The sequence below is a fragment of the Prorops nasuta genome, unplaced genomic scaffold (genome assembly GCF_024137725.1).
Source record: "Prorops nasuta isolate Cenicafe-Biocafe unplaced genomic scaffold, Cenicafe_Pnas_1.2 PNAS00023, whole genome shotgun sequence".
NCBI lineage: Eukaryota > Metazoa > Arthropoda > Insecta > Hymenoptera > Bethylidae > Prorops > Prorops nasuta.
Window position 1 is genome coordinate 3,987,808 of NW_027116820.1, and position 21,844 is coordinate 4,009,651.

General features: G+C 37.4%; 2 protein-coding genes across 2 annotated transcripts; both read left to right on the forward strand.

The window, feature by feature from the left end:
* The first annotated feature begins 5,813 nt into the window (after window positions 1-5,813).
* On the forward strand, window positions 5,814-11,736 carry LOC136781635 (uncharacterized). Its single transcript, XM_066740528.1, has 3 exons — window positions 5,814-5,827; window positions 10,205-10,266; window positions 10,940-11,736. The coding sequence occupies exons 1-3, from the start codon at window positions 5,814-5,816 to the stop codon at window positions 11,734-11,736; spliced, it is 873 nt and encodes a 290-aa protein (XP_066596625.1).
* Window positions 11,737-11,749: 13 nt separating this feature from the next.
* Window positions 11,750-13,171, forward strand: LOC136781636 (uncharacterized). Its single transcript, XM_066740529.1, has one exon. The coding sequence runs from the start codon at window positions 11,750-11,752 to the stop codon at window positions 13,169-13,171; it is 1,422 nt and encodes a 473-aa protein (XP_066596626.1).
* The last annotated feature ends 8,673 nt before the right edge of the window (window positions 13,172-21,844 follow it).

Genomic DNA, 21,844 nt, shown 5'->3' on the forward strand with positions numbered 1-21,844 from the left:
CAAACTAAAACCGATATCGCATAATTTAAATGTTCAGTCTCACAAGTATGCAAAGACGGACACACGCGCCGCGATAGAAGAACGAAAAGTCTGCCGTCGGTCCGTAGGGACCGACGTGGCGCTTAACGTGTTAAATGACGCGTCACTTGGCTCTTCACCTTCTTTTTTTTTCATTAAAATATCTTTAATTTTCATAACGTTTCTGCAAAATGAGTAGTAGCTTTTATTAACGTTTTTCTTCACAGTCTTTTCTGTGTACCCGGAAAGTACTGCTTTACAAATGTCCCAATGGATACTATCACTTTTTTTGTGAGGACTTTTCAATAAGAAATTTATTATATCATTGATGGATCTATTATCATTTTCAAATACTTTTAATATCGCGTTCGCAAACGCCTCTGGAGTGAAATGCATATTTTGATGAATGATATGTCAGTAGACACTCTTTAAGAAACTGAAATCACATTAAAAATATAACGTTAACAATAACCTCAATTCTTTGAAAATTGTAATCAAGAAAAAAGTTGTCAACACTTACAATGTTCTTCACACTCACAACTCTTAAAGATTCACGATATTAATACAATATAAACTTAACTCCGACAAATAAACTCAATCGATAAATAAATTATTCGTTGTAATCAGAAAATAACGGTATTACTATTTCTATAGCGACAGAATGTAGCATGTTACGTTTCCTAGGAAATCATTGTAACAAAATGTATAAAACAAAAGAATTAAGTTTGGTTATAATTACTATTCTAGATGGCGCAGACTCTTAGGTTTTCTCGTAACAAGTACTGTTATCATGTTCATACTGGCGAATTGGTGATTAATAAAGTTTTATCGAAGTTATATTTTTTTAAACATAAAACCTAAAGAATTGTCGTTTGTAAACCAAAAAGATAGTCATAGTTTAGGAGCTTTGATTATTTAATTACATTAAAGACTATAAAGTATTTTATTATGCATTTCACTTCAGAGGCTTTTGCGAAAGTCATATTAAAAGTATTTTAAGAATGACAATAGATATATTTGAATATATAATATATTTCTTATTGAAATGTGCTCATAAAAAGAGTAATAGTATCCACTGGGACATTGGTAAAGTAGTATTTTCCGGGTACACGTAAGGACTGTGAAGAAAAACGTTAATAAATGCTAGTACTTTACTAGCACCCATTTATAGAAACGCTCTGAAAATTGAAAATCTTTTAATAAAAAGAAAAGAAGGTGAAGAGACAAATAACAGGTCATTTGAGGATAAAGAAGACACAAAGGCTCATTTTTTTAATCCAGTTTTAGAAAGTTTATGCAAAGACAGTTTGTTCATAGAAGAATCTATGGATGATCGTAGAGCAAGTAGCATGAACATAGAGGACAATAATAGCTACACATCTGAAATCGCGAAAATTTTTAATATGACCGTCCCAGCATCCTTTTGGAAAGAATTTTGGTCTGGTTCAAAATATTTTAAGTATATAGTCAGACCTGAGCATTATTTAATTCTTTTAAGCAAAATTCCGATTAGGTTATAAATGTTAGAGAACATAAATGTAAATCACCTGGTGGCAAAAGAAGGCTTTTTTTACGCAAGAGCAGAATGAAAAATTGTCAATTGAACAGAATGCGTTTTTCACAAATAATCAGATCGAACATCCATTTTATAATTTCAAACTATTAGTTAAGCAATGTTGCATAGTAATACGTGAAAAAAATGATTTTTTTAGAAGAAATATTAGTGGAAGTCAGAGGCAATTAATAAGTAAAGAATCGTAATTTATAACGCCAAGTCTGCAGAAAAATAAAATCATTTTGTCTGCAAATGAAGCTTAATCCGCAAGGGGTCATTTTTAAAATGCGCCTTCTCTCTCAGTACTAAAAAAAAAACAAATCTGATTACAATAAGAGAGATAATTTGGACTCAGATAATGATAAATTCATGTCAAAATTAATAATTGATTTTCAGACGACTTTTGTTAGAAAATATTTTAAAAGATACATGTTACATCTCACAATTAAAACTGTTGATACAGTCCTCTTCTCAGAAAAATAACAAGAATATTATTTATCTTAGCCCAAGAATTGTTCTTTTCTGCATTTTCATGCCACTGGGTCCATTATGGCACAACCTGCATACGCAGACCAAAGAATATATTATTGTCTAATAGTATAGCCCTTACCTTATGTTTGTTCCTTACCTATTGCCAAAATCATTTCATCACAGTATATTATATTCAAGCAATTATTGTATTTTAAAACTTACTGGAATTTCATCTAAATAAACTATCAGTCAAAATGCCCTTAGTTTATAAAGCAGAAACGGACTTTAACTTTACATTGATTCAAGCTGTCTCACAAAAAATAAATAAAATGCATTTAAAGTTGGGTTTAGAAATTTGATATCATCATATCAAATGTATCCTGCTGGGTTTCCGAACATTTACAAAAATATCTGCAACATAATTGTAGATCACAACAGCTTTCAGACACTCTCCCCTAATACATGCATCGATGATGCTGTAATAAATGCTTTTGCCGTATTATGTCAGGATCTAATCAATGTGGAAAGGGACATGGTAATAATTTTTGAAACGTTTTTGGTTTCAAAAATTATAGGAGGCGACATATCAGAAGGATACAATAATTGGATTTACAGTAAACATCTCCATGAAATACCTCTATGGTTGGCACCTATATTCCATGAGCAAAAAAGTCATTGGTCCTTGCTACTTGTCAATTTTAAAGACAAAATCTTCGTCCATTTAGACTCCTTACATTCCTTCCCACCAAATTTTTTATTAAATAATATGGCTGTTTTTATAGAAAGCATTTTTAAACAAAATAATGTATATATCGACCTGCATGAGTGGACATTTTATAATCCCGTTGATATCCCCATACAACGCAGAAAAAATGGAGAAATGAGTGTAAATTGTGGAGCTCATTTAAGTTTTTGGATGTACATAATTTGTTCTGGCGCCAACATTTCCTTCTCCGATGATGATATGGACCAGTTTAGAAAAGGCATAGCAAATTTACTATTTGCAGCTGAAAAAATCCCCACGCGAAGAAGTCGTTCGAAAGTAGCTGCAGAAGTATTGGAATTGCGGGGAAAAGTTTCAAACAAAATAAAGGCAAAAATCGTAGGTATTAAGAAACCTCCGTGTAATCACAACAGTACATTAGACTATTGTTCTATGCTTAAATCTAGAATTTGTAAGGGTGAAGCAGCGCCTCCTTGTGAAATGACTTTGTAAGACTCGCTAGTCAGCTATACAATAATTGTTATAATAAAGTTGTATAAAATTGAAGCCGCTCAATTGACCATTTTATTCAAGTCCAACTGTCTTGTGAATATTTATTTTTACGTTTCAAGATACCCGATAATTTCTGTAGAAAATTTAAAAACGCAAGCTTTCTATATGAAGCTCCTTTATCTAGTTCAAGTCGATATATCACAGGAAAACCACTTTTTATAAGGAGAGGCAAACATTATTAAATATCAAGAAACTTCACGATTTTTTTAATAATATAGCCGTTTATAATATATATAATTCTGAACCGAACGGCATTTTCTTCATCAGAAATCGGTACCCTCTTAACGCGTTATAAAGGAAATATAACCGGTTGTATCTCATGAATATGACGTTTTCTAATACTCGGTAAAAATGTAATAATATAAAGAAATTTGTTCGATTTTTTTAACTATACAGTCACTTAAGTTAAAAAATTCTGAAGAAAATGGTGCTACTTTCTCGAAGGATCGTACCCTCCTTAACGTCTTATTTCAACTATGAAGATAGGACACCCAAATATCAAACAATCACGTTTTCAAACTGTCGGCTGGGTTTTTCGCAGAGCAGGAAATTTTTTTAATTTTTTTAAATCATACAGTCTGGTAGCCTATTAAATTCTCAGCAGGCCTGTATGAATTTCGTTAGGGATCGCGACTCCCCTTTTAGATTTTTTAACATTTAAAGCATAGATACAGATGAATTTTCATGATTTTTGACTTTTGGCTAAGTTTTTTAGGTAGCAAGAAATTTTTTTAATTTTTTACAACCATACTGTCTTCTAGCTTATAAAATTCTCGAGAGAATGGTGCTAGTTTCGCGAGGGAACGCGCTCTCCTTAATATCGTATTTTAACAATAAACATAGAACTCATGAATTGCAAAATCACGTTTTCCAACGGTCGGCTGGGTTTTTCGCAGAGCAGGAAATTTTTTTAATTTTTTTAAATCATACAGTCTGGTAGTCTATTAAATTCTCAGCAGGCCTGTACGAATTTCGTTAGGGATCGCGACTCCCCTTTTAGATTTTTTAACATTTAAAGCATAGATACAGATGAATTTTCATGATTTTTGACTTTTGGCTAAGTTTTTCAGGTAGCAGGAAATTTTTTTAATTTTTTACAACCATACTGTCTTCTAGCTTATAAAATTCTCGAGAGAATGGTGCTAGTTTCGCGAGGGATCGCGCTCTCCTTAATATCGTATTTTAACAATAAACATAGAACTCATGAATTGCAAAATCACGTTTTCCAACTGTCGGCTGGGTTTTTCGCAGAGCAGGAAATTTTTTTAATTTTTTTAAATCATACAGTCTGGTAGTCTATTAAATTCTCAGCAGGCCTGTATGAATTTCGTTAGGGATCGCGACTCCCCTTTTAGATTTTTTAACATTTAAAGCATAGATACAGATGAATTTTCATGATTTTTGACTTTTGGCTAAGTTTTTCAGGTAGCAGGAAATTTTTTTAATTTTTTACAACCATACTGTCTTCTAGCTTATAAAATTCTCGAGAGAATGGTGCTAGTTTCGCGAGGGATCGCGCTCTCCTTAATATCGTATTTTAATAATAAACATAGAACTCATGAATTGCAAAATCACGTTTTCCAACTGTCGGCTGAGTTTGTCAATTGGCAGGAAATTTTTTTAATTTTTTTAAATCATACAGTCTGGTAGCCTATTAAATTCTCAGCAGGCCTGTATGAATTTCGTTCGGGATCGCGACTCCCCTTTTAGATTTTTTAACATTTAAAGCATAGATACAGATGAATTTTCATGATTTTTGACTTTTGGCTAAGTTTTTCAGGTAGCAGGAAATTTTTGAATTTTTTACAACCATACTGTCTTCTAGCTTATGAAATTCTCGAGAGAATGGTGCTAGTTTCGTAAGGGATCGCGCTCTACTTATTGCCGTATTTTAACAATGAAGATAGAATTCGTGAATCACACAAACACGTTTTCGAACTGTCGGCTGAGTTTTTCAACCCGCAGGAAGTTTTTCTAAATTTCTTAAACTATTCAGGCTTATAGCTCATTAAATTAGAAGTAGATCAGTACAAATTTTAGTAGGTATTGATACTTCTTTATTATTTTTTTATAGCAGAGAAAGCTGTCGAACCTAAATTATAATTCAACCAATATTTCATCAATCCATTGTGGAAGCTATGTACACACATGTATCTTTGCTACCTATTCTAATGAAACAACATTAAGGTAATCGCGATCCCTAATGAAATTTGTACCGGCCTCTTCAGAATTTAATAGGCTACCAGACTGTATGATTTAAAAAAATTAAAAAAATTTCCTGCCATGCGAAAAACTCAGCCGACAGTTGGAAAACGTGATTTTGCGATTCATGAGTTCTATGTTTATTGTTAAAATACGATATTAAGGAGAGCGCGATCCCTCACGAAACTAGCACCATTCTCTCGAGAATTTCATAAGCTAGCAGACAGTATGGCTGAAAAAAATTAAAAAAATTTCCTGCTACCTGAAAAACTTAGCCAAAAGTCCAAAAACATGAAATTTCATCTGTATCTCTGCTTTCAATGTTAAAAAATTTAATAAGGGGGTCGCGATCCCTAACGAAATTGATATGGGTCTACGCAGAATTTAATAGGCTACCAGACTGTATAATTTAAAAAAATTAAAAAAATTTCCTGCTACCTGAAAAACTTAGGCAAAGGTCCAAAAACATGAAAAATCATACGTATCTATGATTTAAATGTTAAAAAGTCTAAAAGGGGAGTCGCGATCCCTAACGAAATTCATACAGGCCTGCTCAGAATTTAATAGGCTACCAGACTGTTTGATTTAAAAAAATTAAAAAAATTTCCTGCGGATTGACCAACGCAGCCGACAGTTGGAAAACGTGATTTTGCGATTCATGAGTTCTATGTTTATTGTTAAAATACGATATTAACCCATTAACGTCCTAAATGTCAAAATTTCTTGCACGTTTTCAAAGTGATTTTTTCCTATGTAATTGGCGTTGAAAAAATTCTTGAACCACATATTCTGATGTAAAATTGCATGCTCTTTCAGAATCCGTTGCCAGAATCATGATAAAACTCACAGGAAAAGAGATATGCTCGATTGAAACATAAAAAACACCTAAATTTTCGAACAAAAAATTTTTTAGGATTTTTTTTCGAAGTGTTACGGTGAAGATATCACCTTGCGACCGTGATCAAAGGTGATCATGGGAGTTGAAGTTAACAGGGAATTTTGTTGTTGACCTTGAACCATCGCATCTTTACAAAATGGCGGAAAAAACGAATTTGTTTTTTTCAATCTTCATCAACTTTTTTCTCGAAATCTATGGTCTTTAGAAAAAAATTCATGAAAACAAAAATGCCTTAGAATCGCTCGAGGAACATTCTCAAATTTTTTCAGAATTTTTTGAGACAATTTTTGATTTTCCGGGAAACTTGTGAAATGGAATTTTCAAAAATGTCTCCAAAAATTCTGAAAAAATTTTAGGATGTTTCTCGAGTGCTTCTAAGACATTTTTGTTCTTATGAATTTTTTTCTAAAGTCCATAGATTTCGAGAAAAAAATTGATAAAGTTGAAAAAAAAAATTCGTTTCGGCCGCTATGTTCTAAAAACCTATTGGTAAAAAACGATTTCTGTGCAAATTTTAGGAAGATTTTTTTACTCTTAGCGTTACCCAGAGACTACGGCGTGGACGTGGTAAAATTCTGTCTCCTTTGGGGTGCTTTTTTCCCGTGAGTCCCCTTGCCTCTCACGTCTCGGGGTGCTTGTTTTCCGTGAGTCCCCTTGCCTCTCACTTATTCATACTTTTAGGTGTGCTTTTTTAGCCAACATTTATTGCAAATATTTAAATTACATGTTTTGCAGAAAATTCTTGTTCTTATTGGACAGTTTCCATTCGAACAAATCCTCAATTTGTCACTATTAGATCGTCCATGTGCTTTACTTTTGCGACTACTTTTTTGTAATTAGTATTTGGCAATCGAAATAGTGAACTCTTTTATTCCAACTTTTTTCTTTCCATCGTTAGCAGCATTGAAAATTACAAGAGAATTAGTAATAGACGCCTGTATAAGTCTCATAAAAACTACCCATGTCCATTTTTTTGATCGTATACTTGGGAGTATGTCATTGCAATGTCCGTCATGCAGGTCAAAACCTCCCATGAATTTGTTATATAGGTGAAAAGCTTGCGGAAAAGGTATTTCAATTTTAGATTTAGCCTCTGCGCTGTATCTTTTTGAAATAGATAGAGGATTGACACCTGCTGCAGTTGAAGCTATTGAGACGGGCTTCGAATCCATGATAGTAATGAAATTTATGCCACTGTTTACGTCGTGCTTCACCACATATGTCCCTCTTGGAGCTTTCTTATCAAGCACATTTTTTTCTTTGACTCGATTATCTCTGATAGTACCAGTGCATTTCAAACGCAATTTCTTCAAATGTAATACCAAATCCATGTTCGTGAAGAAGTTGTCAAAGTACAGATGAAATTGAGAAATTTTGTTATAACTTATTATTTGAAAAAATGGTTGTAATAAATATAATACTACTCGTGAACCTAAAGCACATTTAGATAACTTATCTCCAATTTGAGAATTCTTGCCGCAATAAAGATCCAAATTCAGTAGATAGCCGTCCGAAGTACACAAGCCCCAAAATTTCAAACCAAATCTTATCGGTTTTCCTCGAATAAATTGTTTCAAAACAGTTTTTGCATAGGATTTGGCCATCATCTCATCAACGGATAGAGCAGTTCTCCATATTCCGAATTTCATGATGTTATTTTGAAAAAGTTTCAGTAGAGAACGAACGCGCCATCCTCGATCATTTGAATCTTTGTCTTTGTTTTTTGAAAACTTCAATTTAGATTTTGTGATTTCAAATTGTTGGCGAGACATTGCAGAAGAAACTACTTCATTAGATAAATACGGATCAGATGACCAGTAATCTCTCTGTGATTTTCTGGGATTGAATGTAGAAAAAATAACTATTCCAATAAAAGTATCAAGATCTTTCAATTTCAGATCATAACCATTGTCTTTACACGCATCAATAATATATTTTTTCATTTCAATAGAAAAAAAGGTTTCAAACAATTGAAAAGGTTCGCTCCTACGTATTTTCTTTTTTTGCGATTCGGACAATAATACTTTATCTTCACAAGAATCAGGGTGTAACTTTTCACCCTCAATCCAAGTGAATTCATGACCTTTTTCAAGTTTATCTTGTTTTTCAGAAAAATTTGCACGAGCTTTATTGTAAGTGATATTGGGTATTTCATGTTCGCAATCTGAATCAAAATCGGAACCAGAATCATCGGAACCTGAATAGTCAGGATCCGGAATCAATACGTTGCGTTCTGAATCACTATCTGAAGGATCTGATTCATATTCAGAAGATCTTACACGTTTCAGCGACATAATGTATGAAATTAATGATTTCGTTTATTTATCACTCATCCGTATGTACAAAAATACGAAAGAAGAGAACAAAAAAAGACGAATATTCATGAATACATGAGACCAAAAATTACGCTTATCTGCCGAAATGAAATGGAAATAAAGGATGAAATTTTTGTCGGAATCTATAAGTCTTTGAAAAAAGAATGAAAATAAGTTAGAATCATTCGAGCAATATTGTAAAATTTTTCCGAGTTTTCGTAGACAGAACGTTTTTTTACCAATAGGTTTTCAAAACATCGGCCGAAACGAATTTTTATTTTTTCAACTTTATCAATTTTTTTCTCGAAATCTATGGACTTTAGAAAAAAATTCATAAGAACAAAAATGTCTTAGAAGCACTCGAGAAACATCCTAAAATTTTTTCAGAATTTTTGGAGACATTTTTGAAAATTCCATTTCACAAGTTTCCCGGAAAATCAAAAATTGTCTCAAAAAATTCTGAAAAAATTTGAGAATGTTCCTCGAGCGATTCTAAGGCATTTTTGTTTTTATGCATTTTTTTCTAAAGACCATAGATTTCGAGAAAAAAGTTGATGAAAATTGAAAAAAAAAAATTCGTTTTTTCCGCCATTTTGTAAAGAAGCGATGGTTCAAGGTCAACAAAAAAATTCCCTGTTAAACTACAACTCCCATGATCACCTTTGATCACGGTCGCAAGGTGATATCTTCACCGTAACACTTCGAAAAAACATCCTAAAAAATTTTTTGTTCGAAAATTTAGGTGTTTTTTATGTTTCAATCGAGCATATCTCTTTTCCTGTGAGTTTTATCATGATTCTGGCAACGGATTCTGAAAGAGCATGCAATTTTACATCAGAATATGTGGTTCAAGAATTTTTTCAACGCCAATTACATAGGAAAAAATCACTTTGAAAACGTGCAAGAAATTTTGACATTTTGGACGTTAATGGGTTAAGGAGAGCGCGGTCCCTCGCGAAACTAGCACCATTCTCTCGAGAATTTCATAAGCTAGCAGACAGTATGGCTGAAAAAAATTAAAAAAATTTCCTGCTACCTGAAAAACTTAGCCAAAAGTCCAAAAACATGAAATTTCATCTGTATCTCTGCTTTCAATGTTAAAAAATTTAATAAGGGGGTCGCGATCCCTAATGAAATTTATATGGGTCTACGCAGAATTTAATAGGCTACCAGACTGTATAATTTAAAAAAATAAAAAAATTTTCCTGCTACCTGAAAAACTTAGGCAAAGGTCCAAAAACATGAAAAATCATCCGTATCTATGCTTTAAATGTTAAAAAGTCTAAAAGGGGAGTCGCGATCCCTAACGAAATTCATACAGGGCTGCTCAGAATTTAATAGGCTACCAGACTGTATGATTTAAAACAATTAAAAAAATTTCCTGCGGATTGACAAACTCAGCCGACAGTTGGAAAACGTGATTTTGCGATTCATGAGTTCTATGTTTATTGTTAAAATACGATATTAAGGAGAGCGCGATCCCTCACGAAACTAGCACCATTCTCTCGAGAATTTCATAAGCTAGCAGACAGTATGGCTGAAAAAAATTAGAAAAATTTCCTGCTACCTGAAAATCTTAGCCGATAGTTCAAAAACATGTGTTTTCTTGTGTTTCTCTACTTCTTATTTCATTAATATACAATAAGGAGGGCACGATCCCGCAAGAAAATAGCACCATTCTCTTCAGAATTTCATAATCTAAATGACTGGATGGCTGAAAAAATGCAGAAAAATTTCCTGCTTTCTGAAAACAGCCGTGAATAGCTCGTTGATGACGACTTTCCTTGACAGTAAAAATCAATGAACAAAGTCGATTTTCTTCATAAATATTATATGAATGTTTTCTTTTTTGACTAATTTAAGCCTCTGCGTTATCTAAATCTCGAAATATTATGTTTTTTTGCAAAATTAAGTATGAGCAGTGGTGCTCAACTTGCGTCCGTAACTGTCGGCTGAAACTGTCGGCTATCTTCAGCGTCATCTCATCGCTCTACTAGCGAAAGGGGGCTTCTCCTTGAGCAAATGGGCATTCAATCAACCGGGGACTTCCCCGCTTGAACCTACCGAGCCGCACTCTTTCTTTGAGGATCCTGCTGGGTCAAGTAAAGTCTTGGGCATATATTGGGATCACGGGGATGATAGCTTTCGCTTCCGTGTTTCTCCTTCATCTATTGGTATACTAACCAAACGCATCCTCTTATCAGAGAATGCTAAGATCTTTGATCCATTGGGATGGATCTCTCCCATAGTCATCACTTTAAAGCAGTTAATGCAATCCACCTGGTTACTCAAACTCTCTTGGGATGAAGAGATTCCTGAGCCTATTCAGTCCAAGTGGCTCAAGTGCTATGAGCAGCTCTGCGACCTACAGGCTTTGAGTATTCCACGGTGGACTGGACAATCCCTTACTACTAGAAAACGCGAATTAATCGTATTCTGCGACGCCTCAGAGCTGGCCTACGGTGCAGTCGCTTACGAACGTCTCACGGACGAAAACGGTCATCTTTCGGTACATTTAGTAATGTCCAAAACAAAGGTCGCGCCGATTAAGACCACTTCAATACCTCGGTTGGAGTTGGTTGCAGCCGCACTTCTAGTCAAGTTGTTGGTTCACGTCAAGGCAAGCTTGGTCGGGAATTGTGATGCGATTCGGTGTTACTCGGATTCACATATCGCGTTAGCTTGGATAGCGAAGCAACCCGTCCATTGGAAGACGTTTGTGGCCAATCGCGTTTCGTATGTTCAAACGCATTTACCTGAAGCCAGCTGGCATTATGTACCCACTAAGTTGAATCCTGCAGACTTGTGCTCAAGAGGAACCAGTGTTCAACAGTTATCAGAGGACTCACTTTGGTGGCATGGGCCTGCTTTTCTCCGTGAGCACACCGCAAATCCTGTTCAAGTCTTTGAAACCGCGGAAGAAAGTCGGAAGGTAGCGTTAACCGCTCAACTAGACACAACTAAGTGTTGGTTTTTTGATAAGTTTTTCGTCTTGGTCTAAACTGGTCCGAGTTATGGCCTATGTTTTTCGATTTGTCCAGCGGACCAGGAAAACCGGCCAATGGGAGGAATCCCTCCTGTCCGCTTCAGAGATTCGCGATTCTATAGTCGCTATAGTACAGGTTGTTCAACGGACACACTTCGCAGCCGAGCTTTCAGCCTTGAATCATGGGTCACGTATACCGTCGCGGTCAAAGCTTCTTTCCTTACATCCGGTCATTGATTCACAAGGAGTCTTAAGAATAGGGGGGCGGCTTCGGAACGCCGAAATTTCTGAACAAATGAAACACCCCATTATTCTACCGGATTGCCACACAACTGCCACACTCATTAGGCAAACCCACCTAGATACACTTCACGGGGGACTCCAATTGACTTTGTCCACGATGCGACAAAAGTTTTGGGTCATGAATGCGCGAAATCTAGTAAAGTCATGCGTTCACAAATGCATCACGTGTGTTCGCGAACGCGCTAAACTCGGTAGCCAACTCATGGGTTCACTTCCTGCCGCTCGGGTTTCTCGCAGTTTTACTTTTGAACACACCGGAGTAGACTATGCCGGGCCCTTTCTGGTGAAATTACATCACGGTCGTAATGCAAAATCCATAAAATGCTACGTGGCAGTGTTCGTATGTCTATCTACCCGTGCTGTTCACTTGGAACTCGTCTCTCGACTGGATACCGAGGCCTTCCTCGCCGCGCTGTCCCGGTTTATCTCTCGTCGTGGAAAACCCGCCTTTATGTACTCCGACAACGGCCTTAACATTCAAGGAGCGGACGCAGAGCTGAAACGCGCCTATCAATGCGCTCTAGAAGCCGCCCGCACTCAGACAACGGATTCCCTCAGCGAAATCGAGTGGAAATTCATCCCGGTCGCTACACCCTACTGGGGTGGTCTTTGGGAAAGTGCTGTAAAATGTATGAAGCACCACCTGAAGCGCTCCATCGGAGTTTTCGTGCCTAATTTCGAGGAAATGACCACACTGCTGACCAAGATTGAGGCCTGCCTCAACTCACGGCCTATTTCGCGGTTACATGATGATCCTGAGTCGTTGGACGTACTCACTCCGGGGCATTTCTTGTCAGGTCGGGCGTTAAATTCTCCCCCGGAATTTTCAACATTGGATTTACGTGAATCGTCATTAAACCGTTGGCAAAACGTGATTAGAATCACCGAAACATTCTGGAAGAAGTGGTCTTCCGAATACCTCCACACGTTGCAGAATAGGCCAAAATGGCAGAACACGAACTCGGAATTTGATGAAGGAGATTTGGTCCTGATCAAAGTACCCAACAACCCCCCGCGCATGTGGACCTTGGGGCGGATTCTCAAACTAGTCCCTGGGGTGGATGGGGTAGCTCGCGTAGCTATACTTAAAACCGCGAGAAAAGAGATTCAACGGAGTCTCTCGCAACTTTGTAAACTCCCTTCTTAGCCCTTGCTTTCGGGTCGTATCAGGGTCTATCTTTACCCTGCCTTACGGCATCCTGGGACTCGTCAGGTCGCTTAACTTCCTCCTTCTTGGCTTCCTGGGACTCTTCAGGTTACCACCTCCTCTCCCGGGCGTCTTGGGACTCTTCAGGTCGTCCTGTTTCCTGTTCCAAACCTTCAGGAACACTTATGATCTCCGCCATGTCTTTTCTTCCAAAACTCCAAAAATACTTACTGAGTCTTCGTACTCATCATTTACCTTTTTTGGTGCAGCGAGATTGATCATGGCGGATTATCCGTGGGCCCACCTCCTGGGTGTAGGATATGAGGACGAGGGGTATGATGTCCTCGAATTGCATGCCCCCCGGGAGGAAAATGAATTTCGGCGGCTCTTCGGCCACATTCTCCCGGCGGGGCAAAACGAGACGCCACCACCATCACCGCCACTGAAACCGCCGGCGAACCTACGACGTCGGAGGCCCGTGGTTGCCGCCCAGAAGCGCATTGCCTCGACGAACTGGGCTGGGAAAGTCTTAGACGATCCCAGCGCCAGGGAGCTCGAGCGCAATGCGCAAAAAATCATCGTAAGGGCATTCGGGCAAATGATAGAGGTGCCCCTCTACACGGCCCTCAAACTGAGGCGCTGGAAGGCCTGGGCCCCCCAGGGCAAAATCACCCTAAGGTGGTCCCCCGCTCTGGAGCTTCACTCCGCCAAGCTCCAAGTGAAGCCCAAGCAAAAGTCGTCTCGTCCCTATCTGTTTTATATCTTTTTATTTTTTATTTTTTTTTGTAAATAAATTTGTTTTAAACTGAGTTAACTTTCTTCTTCCTTGTCTTGACGCCATCGCGTCAACGGGGGGAGTTTGTTCGAGATCGGGAGGAGCAACAATGCTGAGAAGTAGATTCCACATTTTTGCTATATCTCCCTGTCTCTATTGCGTTCACAGGGGACGGCTAGACCAACAGCGTGTAGCCGCTCCACTTGTCTCTCTCTATCTCGCAACGCGGCGCGCTTGCGCGTCTACAGGCCCTGGCGCGTCGCGGCCGCGGCACAGCTTGCGCGCCTGACAACTAGGTGGCCAGCGGCACGAGCAGCTCTCTCGCTGGCAAGTTTCGTGCCGCGGAATTATATAAATGGGTCCTTAATAAGGACCCATCGCACCCCAAACTTGCCGCAACAGCAGCGTAGCAGCCGCAACAGCAGCAGTTTGTCGCCTTCACGGCAATTTTTGACGCCTCCACCAGGCCAGCAAAAACGAGCGCCACCACCGGCGAACTCTACGGGTCGACTACTTTGGTAAGTAACACCCAACCACCCACCGCCTACCAAGAGGGGACTACCCCTCTGCGGCACTATCCTCCCTCCTAAGAGAGATTTCTCCGGGGACTTCCCGGGAGAAGTTAACCCTCTCCTTCCCCTCCACACTGCCTCCGACGACTACCTCGGACCCAGTGTTCCGACCCTCAAGTCCAGGGCTCTCGAAAGAGTCGGGTAGCGGGAGGGGTAGGATTCACCCTAGCGGTTGGGGTGGCTCGAAGCCACTATAGCTCTGGGAGAAGGAGGCTGAGGGGTAAGGGGACTTCCCCTTCCCTAAAACTGCTTCTCCTACTTCGCTTCTTCCCGTGGCTGGGGATTTTACTGGGGAATACCCCAGGGAAAATTGCCCAGTCCGGGAGCTTCGAAGTCTGCGTTCCTTTCTGGGGAATTCTGGTTTCTGGGGTTCTTGGGAATCTTCGTCTACCGAAATTCCATAGAAGTTGACGAGAACAAATTCCGTAAAAAGTCGATAATTTTAGTCTAGCGGTTCTTGTAAATATATATATTGTAAATTTTGTATATTTTTATTTATTTAAATAAACAACTCATTTTGCCTAGTACCTTGGCTTTGAATTTTATTCTGGAATAAGATCTTCCCTTCTGACCACAGGTTCGGAGCTCTCTTGGGACATTGTTTCGCACATATATATATATATATATATATATATATATATATAGTAAAACATACCGATCACAAATAAGATGAGAGCGTTTTCCTCTAGTAAGCTGTCCATTTAGCGGTCTGGAAAGGTTCCTGATGCATATAAAATGTGCTGCTGCTCCTTGATGCTCGAGAAGAAGAAGAAGATTAGCGTGTCTGGTCCTCTTGCATTTTGTTAATTGTAGAGGTGCTATGATTGTATTCTCATTCGTCTCGGTCTCTTTCACCATAGTAAAAATATTAATAGAGACATCATTATCTTCCTCAAATTTCGGAATCTGTTTTAATGTAGTCGGAAACGTTATACTTCCAACGTCGAAAACAGTTGTAAAATGAGGATATGAAGATTTTCGTTGTGGATGAGTATTCGGTTTTGCCGGATAGAGTGCAGCCGTTACAGCCCATGCAAAACATGTATTATCATTACTGTGTATGTTTATCACAGCCTGTTTATTCTTAATAGATTTTGAAAGATCGATGGCACAACCTATATGCAGCGGGTTATAATAATTTATATTTATAATTAAATTCAGAATTTTTTCCAACGCCCATCCACTATCACGCTCTTGAAACTCACTCAATTCTTTTAGAATTTTGTCTATTATATTTGTATTGTACCATTCACTAAACCTATCAGTTTTGTATAAAACTGCATTGCGGGTTGAGATATGTTTAATATCACTTATCTCTTTACAAATAAATTGTCCGTTAAAGATGCAATTTATCTTAACTGCGTTCACGTTATTAAACACTTTTTCTGTGTAGGTCTGTACTAAGTCTTTTGCACCTGTTAGAAAATCACGTGGTTCTATATAATTATAATTTACAACCATTCCGCTACATATTCGAGATTTAAATGAAGACTCGAGATCTTTCCAAATAAGCTTTCTCACTCCAATTGATTTCTTATTTTTTGCCACATGCAGAAGTAGACGCTGGATAGTTGTTATTTCAGTCAGATTTTTGTGTACTGTATCGGGAGCTGCAGATCTATTAGCATCTCTTAAACTTCGAATATAATCACGACACTTGCGTACCCACTCATGATAATTATGCTGATTTCCGAAATCAGGATTCTTGAGAGCATGATTCAAACAATAACTCTTATCCTTAGCTGCTCTAAGTAGAAGACACTGTATTTGTGCAATTTCTGCAACATTTTTTTGCAGCGTGCCTATAGGTGCGTTGCGATTAGAGATTCTGAGTTTATGAATATATTCACGACACTCGCGTACCCACTCGCGATATTCTTCTTGCGTTTTCAAAACTCTATTTCGTAGAGACATCTTTTGTTCTTTTCTTCGAGAGGACTAATCAGGAACTGAGGAAAAGTGGGTGGGAAACTGAGCTCTCTTTAGATAAAGGATCTCTGAAACACTTCAGGGGGTAAGAGAACATTGAGGACAGGTAACGACATGTTAGAAAATAGATGCAAGCGTTTTTCAGTTATACATATATTCCAGAATTTTGCTCATACATATATTTCATATAATAGACATTTTTTAAGGCACATACACCTTCATGATTCAAACATGCTGGAAGATGTGAATTATGCAAGCTATCTTCTAAATCAAAATCTCCCCACATAAAATTATCTACATTAGTTATTTCTAAATTACAAATATCTCTTAACCAATTTATATTTTCAATTCCTTTCACAAAAATCTCATCCTCATCATCATAAATATACTTCCTTATAATATCTTTATATTTATAGTAGGGTGAGTTGCCATCCACCCAATTTAAGCCGTGATAATTTAGAAAGAACCAGCTAAAAAGAAACATTATATTAAACAAAAATAATATATATTTTTTCTTTTTCATATACTTACTCTGTCCGCTTTCGCTCCTCTTCACTTAGCCACGAATATCAATAGGGCGGTGAAAATAAAATATGGAACACTTTTTGTTCTTGTATAACAGCAAATTCTTTGATTATAAATGACTTATCCGTCAAACGGAATCCTTGAAAATCAACGAACGATGGTGCCATTATGCCTACGTTTTTTATACTAAAATAATTCTATTTAAATATGAATGTTTCATGAAAATTTCTCCCTCTCTTCAAGCTAATTGTTCTTCATCCCTCCTACTATCCTCACCATAGGTCAAAACTATCTCCCACTATACGTAGCATAGGTCATAAATATTTTCTTGAGGACCAATGACGTTTCCGTTCTTTCAAGAGTGGCAGGTCAGTCATTTCCCCACCGTAGGACAAAAGTTTTGTCAACCCTTAAAGCATCTTAGAATTACCGCCCACTACATGTAGCATAGGGCAGAAAATATTCTCTCTTAGAGCCAATGACGTTTCCGTTTTTCTAAGAGTAGTATAGGCATCTTCCTACCGTAGATTAAAAAAAATGTTGACACCTCCCTAACAGTGCTTAAAAGCTCGAAGAAATCGTAGGACAGGCATCAGTATTGCTTGAACGTTTGATTCGTACGACAAATAACATTCCATTTTAAAAATGTCTTCACTGTTTCATATTACACATATAATCGATTTTGACGGGTTTATGATAAACAGAAAGTTTGTGCATAAAGAAGTGGCAATCAAAAACTTAACTACGGGAAATACAAATTACGGTGCATTTCGTGTTCATGAGCCGTATAAAAGTTTATCGATTAAGGACCAAAAAAGCGTAAATTTCGTCTTCAAAAATATTCACGGAATAAAATATTGCAACACAGGATATGAACATTATAATCAAGAAGATATTTACAAATTTGTGAATAGCATTAAATAGGATTGTGAATACCCCCTAATAGCTTATAAAGGGGGGGCATGTAGAACGGGATGTTCTGAATTACTTGGATATCCCAAATACAAATTTGGAAAGGTTTGGTTGTCCTAAATTTGATAATTTGATAGCCACTATAAAACCTTGCAACACCCCGTGTAAACTACACGTAAAAATGTTCACCAATCATACGAGAAAGCCTATACATTGTGTATATCAAGAGGTAAACGTTTTCGCACGATGGGTACATCAACAAATAGATGTGAGTATCAAATGTTAAACTTACAATTTGTAAAATATTAACTGGATTTCTCTGTTTCAGATGATTGAATAAAATATATATATATATATATGTCGGAAATATAACTGAAAATAAATTGTTACTTTTCGTTATAAATATGTAGATTAAGTTTCTATTGTTTTTATTAATGTAACGGTAGTAACCGATTAGTTATTCTCCATTCTCTATCTAACAGTCATACAAGAAGCATTATAAAATACAAAATAAAGAAAGTTAATGTTAAAGAAATTATATTACATTTATTTTCAATTATGGAAAGCGAACCAGAACTTCAAGAATCCTGTATTCCAGAAAGAGATGTGGATGGATCCGACATCAGAAGTGGGATAGAAATAAATCAATGTATGAACAATTTGAGTGATATACAATAGCGCTCGTTTATTGATTCTCAAAATAAAAATATGCTTGAGCTAGTTAAAATGTTGCAAGGTTCAAAAACAGGAGTGAAAAATGGATGGGAATTGCCAGAGTATAATCCGGATATTCAAGAGGCTGATCAATGTTCTTGGTGTGCTACAGCTGAATTGTGTATGTCAGATAACCAATTGCAAGGATTGCAGTTAATACGTGTTCTTAGCAAAGCAATGTAAGGATCAGCATCTATTTGGTTTGCTTAAATATCATATGCTGAGATGACCTGGGAGGCTTTTCGAAGTTTATTTATTGCTAGATTCGTATATCAAGAAACAAATGCAGGAACGCTAATCAGTTTAACCAATGAACGACCAAAAAGAAATGAAACGTTAGCGGCATATTCCAGTCGATTAATTGCTATGCTAATGAATAAGTGGAAAAACAATACAAAGGAGCAGATTGCGGTAGCTACAGTTTTGGCTCATATAGCTCAAGTTGACATGCGAGTTCAGCGCATTGCTTTTACTACTGATATTACGTCACGTCTTCAATTACAAAAAGAATTGCAGGCTTTTTCATTTATGAAAAGAGGTGTATCGATGGAAAGCGGGCAAAATTTGAATGAAACAAAACGTCTGAAGTTGGATCAATTATCTGATGTAATTAAATGTTTTCATTGTAAGAAGGTGGGACATAAGCAAGCGGAGTGCTGGTATAAAGGAAGAGATAGCAGAACTCAGTCAACGTTGTAACGTCGTATTTCGCGGCCTGGCCAAATAAGTGCTTTCACTAAGGTTATTACCTAAAAACGAAAAGTATCACTTATGGGCCTTGGTTTGCCAGGGGATAGGCAGTGACCAGAACCGACGCACAAGGCACACGGAGGGAGTTATTGGCCGGGTAATCAAATAAGCAAATGATTAGTTTCTAAAAATACAGCTTTACTTTAATTATTACGGATCAGCAAACGTTCTCATAGATACAATAGGGTATTCCCTACGTTGTATTAAAATGACAATAGTTAATTTTATAAACTTGTTATTTATATTAAATACGCCATAATGAAAAGGAGATCAAGTACAATAAACCGTTTACAAGGTGTTGGGTGCCAGCTTGCTAAATCCGTTAATATGACCCTCCGCGGCTGACCGGCTTGAGACTATCTATAGGTGTGTACCAAGACGCTTTAAAGTATGCAACTGAAAATAAAGATAACCTAGGGGAGACTATTGCGAAATAGGCGAGGAAAGCCTTAGAGGAGGCACACACGATGCTCGCCTCCGTCGAGGGGTTACACCCCGACCTATAATTATCCCTTGGATACAGGGCATTCCCTCAGCGATTCGCATTTCTCAATCCCGTGCTAGGTTTGGACAAGTCCGAACCAGAATTAATTAAGTACAAAATATCTGGTATACGCTCAATACAAATATAAGAAAAATCATACGAGTAATAATGCCGGACGAAACTCAAGGAAAAAGGAGTATAAGATTAAGGAAGCCTGACTTCGCAAGTTCGAGGTCAGCTTTACCTGGAATCAACTATATATGCAGACAAAATGGGGATCCATGCAGGGGCCTTTTTAAGGACTACCACGTGCTAGACGATCCTTCCCAAGTTCTGCTTTCCTTCTATGCTTCCTGTATCGAGTCCATTTACCATGCTACACCTTTTCCCTTAATAACCAGGGAATCCTTTCAGTGAAATCGCTATGGCGCACTATTACAAGTAGAGAAGAAATAGAAAATACTAAACAGGGGAGTACCCTTAACGACTCAACAAGACACAACTACGGCACACAACCGGCTACGTAGGGCCCAAAAATGCGAGTGTCGTCCGGCAATTATGGCACGCGAGACAATGTATTCTACGCATGCGCGGAACTATTTTCTTATCGACCGCGATTAAGATTAATACGCATGATTGTCGCTAAGCCTGGCAGGTGATGTTCCCCCTCCCGTTTACCGGACTAACTGAAAAGACGAAATACATATAAGTGACGAACATTATACTTCGTCACAACGTGTTCTGCAAGAGACGAAACATCACTACAGAAAAGGCAAAATACTTCAACTGCAAAGATAGTCTGTTTCAAATGTGGACTTATTGGACACATAACAGCCCGTTGCACGAAAAGGAACTTGGGGGACAGCCAGGGAAATGACAGAGACTACAATGAACAAAATTATGATAGAGCAGATCGACGAGTAGAAGTATGTACGGTACAAGCCCCGAGTGGAACACTTGAGCACCTTGGTAAGCTGTATGAATTCCAGTATGATTCGGGCGCTGAATGTTCATTAATTAGAGAAGGTATAGCTTATAAATTTAGTGGAAAGGAATCGAATAATGTAATAGTAATAGCAGGAATAGGTCAAGGCAAAATCCAATGTTTACGGCAAATTCTCTGCGAAATAAGGATAAATGAGTTTACAATAGAAATATTATTATTTGTTATACCAGATGTATATTTAAGATGTAATATAATTATAGGGCGTGAGATACTAAAGTCAGAATTAATTGCCAGTATGACAGCGACAGAGTTCTTTTTATCAAAGCAAAAGCAATTGGCAGATGCGGTTGTGAATAAATGTGAAATTAGCGAGATAGAAACAAGTTTTGATCAATTTGATACGGATATCTCATTAAGCCCAAAGACGCAATTAATAAACATGCTGAAGCAATACTCAAAATATTTTACAGCTGAAGTACCTTCCACGCGGGTTAATACAGGAGAATTAGAAATTAGATTAATAGATCCAAATAAAACTGTGCAACGAAAGCCTTATAGATTTTCACCGATTGAGCGGCAAATTGTGCGAGAAAAAGTTAGTGAGCTTTTAAAGGCTAATATTATAAGATCTAGTTCCTCACCATTTGTAAGTCCAGCGCTGATAGTAAAAAAACGTGATGGATCTAATAGAATGTGCATTGATTATAGAGAGTTAAATAGTAATACAGTACCAGATAGATACCCACTTCCGTTAATTACTGATCAAATTTCTCGTCTATATGGCGCTAACTATTTTACATTGCTAGATTGTGCTAGTGGCTTCCATCTGATACCAGTCGAAAGTAAGTCAATAGAGCGAACTGCATTTGTGACTCCAGATGGACAGTATGAGTATTTGACAATGCCATTTGGATTACGTAATGCAATCTCAATTTTTCAACGGGCAATAGTGAAAGCACTAGGAAATCTTGTAAATGATTATGTTATCATATATGTAGACGACACTCTTATAAAATCTCAAGAGCCTGAGTAAGGAATAGAAAGATTTAATACTGTCTTAAAGGCA